The sequence below is a fragment of the Lolium perenne genome, chromosome 3 (assembly GCF_019359855.2).
Source record: "Lolium perenne isolate Kyuss_39 chromosome 3, Kyuss_2.0, whole genome shotgun sequence".
Classification (NCBI taxonomy): Eukaryota; Viridiplantae; Streptophyta; class Magnoliopsida; order Poales; family Poaceae; genus Lolium; species Lolium perenne.
Window position 1 is genome coordinate 314,574,685 of NC_067246.2, and position 4,120 is coordinate 314,578,804.

Sequence of the window (4,120 nt, forward strand, 5' to 3'; positions counted from 1 at the left end):
CTAAATTAGTCGATCAATATCGGCAAAAATATCAACACCAATATAATATATCAGGTAAATTGAATCGAATGGACTGGTCGAAGTCACTGGGGAGGTGAATGTACGAATCACCATTATCAAGGATATAGTAGCCTGGATAAATATTGCAAGGACAATCCTTCTTACGCCAACCATAATAAAATACCCCAAAACGATCTTGAATCTTCATACGTTCAAAGAATATCATTGTTCTAGAAAAACCTTTAGTCCGGTATATCCGTATTCTAGTACGAAAACAGTTAATTCCTCTGTAATTCGAATTCGAGAAAAATATGTAGTAAAGAATATGGTATGAGCAAATCCGATCTGACCCGATCTGTTTACACCCTTAGATAAGCATAACTCGGCGTTGCCATGCCTTATTTTTCGCAATTGCTAAGTTTCAGCTAGCTGAGACGTACGTCTCAGTCACGCGCTCCATCGTTGAATTTTGTTTGTGCTTGAAGATTCGTTTTGTTGTTATTTGTATTTTGTTTCGGCCCACATCGAAACACGTTGATGTAATTCGAGTGAAACATAAGTTATGTATCAGTTGATTGAGCGTTAGACACACCCTTATTTTTAGTCAAAATCATATCCCACTGAAAATCTTAATTTTCAGGGGCAGTTAAGTAATTAATCATTTCCAATTTTCCATGTTATACCATTTTAGCTATTTTAGGGAATCATGTTAGTACAATATTTGCATATATAGGTACCGTATGCCAGTGGTGCAAAATAATCAATAGTTCAATACTAGTACGTACACCTCTAAAAGATAAGGCAAGTCATTACTACTGCGCGTTGGTTCAAACAGCTCGATATTGTTTTAGAAATTAGTTATTACCTGCAATGCATATGGTTATCTACACGCGCGCGTTCAAACATGTACAGCCAGGATACGTACGAGGAAATCTAGGCACGCGGTTTGTGATGAATGGTTCCATATATCCCTTCTGTTATCGAACATATATACCCTGCGAAGCCTGCCCTTTGCGAGGTACGGTGGTGGTCTTAGACTCTTAGCCTCTCGATGGAGCGGCGTGCCGACGAGAACGGCGACGTCGTCCTTGAGATCAACTCTTCCGGCGCCAGTGAGGACCATCCGCAGGGCGGCCTTACCGGAGAGCAAGAAAAGAATGGCGACACGAACGGCGCCGCCGCCGCGCGTGGTCGGTCGATGAGCTTCAGCCAGGCCTACAAGATGCGGCACCGGACTCCTCAGGCACGTCGTTTGTGTGTATGCTTGTGAATAATAATGGTACATATTAATTATGGAGCAGATCTTGACAAGATTTTGCAAGCTGGATATGCAGGTTTTCACGGCGTGGCAGACGGCGGTGCTCAGCTTCCAGTCCCTGGGCATCGTCTACGGCGACCTGGGCACGTCGCCGCTCTACGTCTTCCCGTCCGTCGTCCTCCCCGGCGCCGACGAGCGCGACTTCCTGGGAATCCTCAGCATCATCCTCTGGACGCTCACCCTCATGAGCCTCGTCAAGTACGTGCTCGTCGTCCTCCGCGCCGACGACCACGGCGAGGGCGGCACCTTCGCAATCTACTCGCTCCTGCGGCAGCACGTCAACTTCAAGGGCAGCATGCCGGTGCAGCTCACGCGGCTGCCGTCAGATCTCCACCTCAGGTTCCACAGCAAGAAGAAGAGAGAGCCGTCATGGATGCAGAGGCTCCTGGAGCGCAGCACGACGCTGCAATCGTGCGTCACCTACACCGTCCTTCTCGGCACCTGCATGATCATGGGCGACGGCGCCCTAACTCCGGCAATCTCAGGTACGTGCACAATCTTTTTTTTTCTTTCACCTGATTTATTTTCCTTCAGGTTGCTGATTTTATTTTTGTCTCTCTTTTTGTTCAGTTCTCTCGGCTGTTCAAGGAATACAGTCAAGATCGCCAAAGATCGAACAAAGTAGGAAGATTCAGTTACTAGACTTTGTAGTTGCTGACTTGCTGTTTATCTTTGACTCATGTCTGACGTTGGATTCTTGTTTGGTTGCAACTTGCAGAGCATGTGGTGATGCTGACGGTGGTGATCCTGCTGCTCCTCTTCCTTTTCCAGCAGCTGGGCACGAGCAGGGTCAGCTTCTCCTTCTCCCCCATCATGCTCGTCTGGTTCGCATCCATCTCCATGATCGGGCTCTACAACATCATCAAGTACTACCCGCCGGTTCTCAAGGCCGCATCACCGCATTACATCTACTACTACTTCGCCCGGAACGGGGCCGCCGGATGGGAGCAACTCGGAGCAATCATCCTCTGCATAACCGGTAAACACACGTGTTCTTAAATTCAAATCATCAAATCTGAAGAAAAACATAAAATGGATATCAAATCTGAAGTTCAGACTAAATGTGGTACTGAATCTGAAGGTGTGTTGTGACCAATTAATCAGGTGCTGAAGCCATGTTTGCTGACTTGGGTCACTTCAACAAGACATCGATTCAGGTAGACTCTATAGCCCTGGCCCCTGGGTGCAAATTAAATGGTGCCATTGTATAGTTTCCTTTGTAGTTTGTTCATTGCAATCTTCTATTTGCAGGCGGCGTTCTCGACAGTGGTGTACCCATCCCTGATCCTCGCGTACTCCGGCCAAGCAGCGTACCTGATCAAGAACCCGGCCGACCTAAGCACGGCGTTCTACAGCAGCATCCCGGGTCCCCTGTTCTGGCCCATGTTCGTGGTCTCCACCCTGGCCGCCATCGTCGCCAGCCAGTCGCTCATCTCCGCCAGCTTCTCCATCATCCGACAGTCGATCAACCTCGGTTGTTTCCCGCGCGCCACCGTGCGGCACACCTCCGACAAGTACGAGGGCCAGGTGTACTGCCCCGAGGTGAACTACCTCCTCATGGTCCTCTGCATCCTCATCACCGTCGGCTTCCAAGGCGGGCCGGAGATCGGCCACGCCTTCGGGGTCGCCGTGATCTGGGTGATGCTGATCACCACGGCGCTGATGACGGTGGTCATGGTGGTGATCTGGAAGGTGCACGCCCTGTATGCCGCCGCATTCTTCGTGGTCTACCTGGTCATCGAGGGCGTGTACATGAGCTCGCTGATGAACAAGATGGCGCAGGGTGGGTGGGTGCCGTTTGCCATCACCGCATTCTTCCTTGTGATCACGCTGTCCTGGACCTATGGCCGGAAGAAGAAGAGCGAGTACGAGGCAGGCCACATGATCACCGGTGATGAGCTCGCCGGGATCGTCGCCAGGTCCGCGCGCATGCCCGGGGTGTGCTTCTTCTTCACGGACCTCATGAACGGCGTGCCACCCATCGTGCGCCACTACGCGGAGCACACGGGGTGCCTCCGCGAGCTGCTGGTATTCGTCACCATCAGGACGCTGCCGGTGACGTCGGTGCTCCCCGAGGAGCGGTTCCTCGTGGCCGCCGTGGACGAGGTGCCCGCCGGGGTGTATAGGTGTGTGGCGCAGTACGGCTACATGGACAAGCAGGACATGGAGGGCGACGAGTTCCTGGAGTCCATCGTCGCCGCGCTCAAGGACGTCGCCGGTGGCGCCGGGGAGGCGGCGATGATGGATCGGGCACGCAGGAAGGGGGTGAGCGTCGTGATCGGGAGGACGATACTGACGGCGAGTGGCGGGAAGCAAGGGTGGTTCAAGCGCTTTATCATCAACCACATGTACAGGTTCCTGCAGAAAAACTTCAATTCTGGTGTTGCCACACTCAAGATGGATTACAACAAAACTCTACAGGTCGGAAATCGGTACAAGATAGAGTGAATTATTGTAGTAGCTGATTTCAGCCAAACTGAGAGATCTGTAGCTTGGTAAGACAACACCAACTTCAATATATTACGCTACTAGATTGTACTGGTGATTTGGTAGCCAAACTTCTTTCAGGGGCTGCCGGTTCTTTTTATCCATTTCCAACCGATCCGTCTTAATTCAGCTTTGATATTGTACTTTCAGTTTCCTCTCACATCTCAAAGGCTAGTTGTTCTTTTTTACTTTTACGGGGATACCTCAGCAAACCTTGTTGCAACCTTTACTCGGAGTTGCTTATTTATATTTAGGCCTGTAGTATAAGCTCATTACAATTGTGCTTGAGTTGTCATTACATTTGTGGAGAAAAAT

General features: G+C 50.3%; 1 protein-coding gene across 1 annotated transcript; it reads left to right on the plus strand.

Annotated features, from left to right (window-relative positions):
* The first annotated feature begins 1,051 nt into the window (after window positions 1-1,051).
* Window positions 1,052-3,903, plus strand: LOC127338841 (potassium transporter 6-like). The gene is made up of 6 exons (XM_071827639.1): window positions 1,052-1,243; window positions 1,335-1,803; window positions 1,889-1,939; window positions 2,037-2,297; window positions 2,423-2,475; window positions 2,570-3,903. Exons 1-6 carry the CDS (start codon window positions 1,052-1,054, stop codon window positions 3,764-3,766), a joined length of 2,223 nt encoding a protein of 740 aa, XP_071683740.1. The 3' UTR covers window positions 3,767-3,903.
* The last annotated feature ends 217 nt before the right edge of the window (window positions 3,904-4,120 follow it).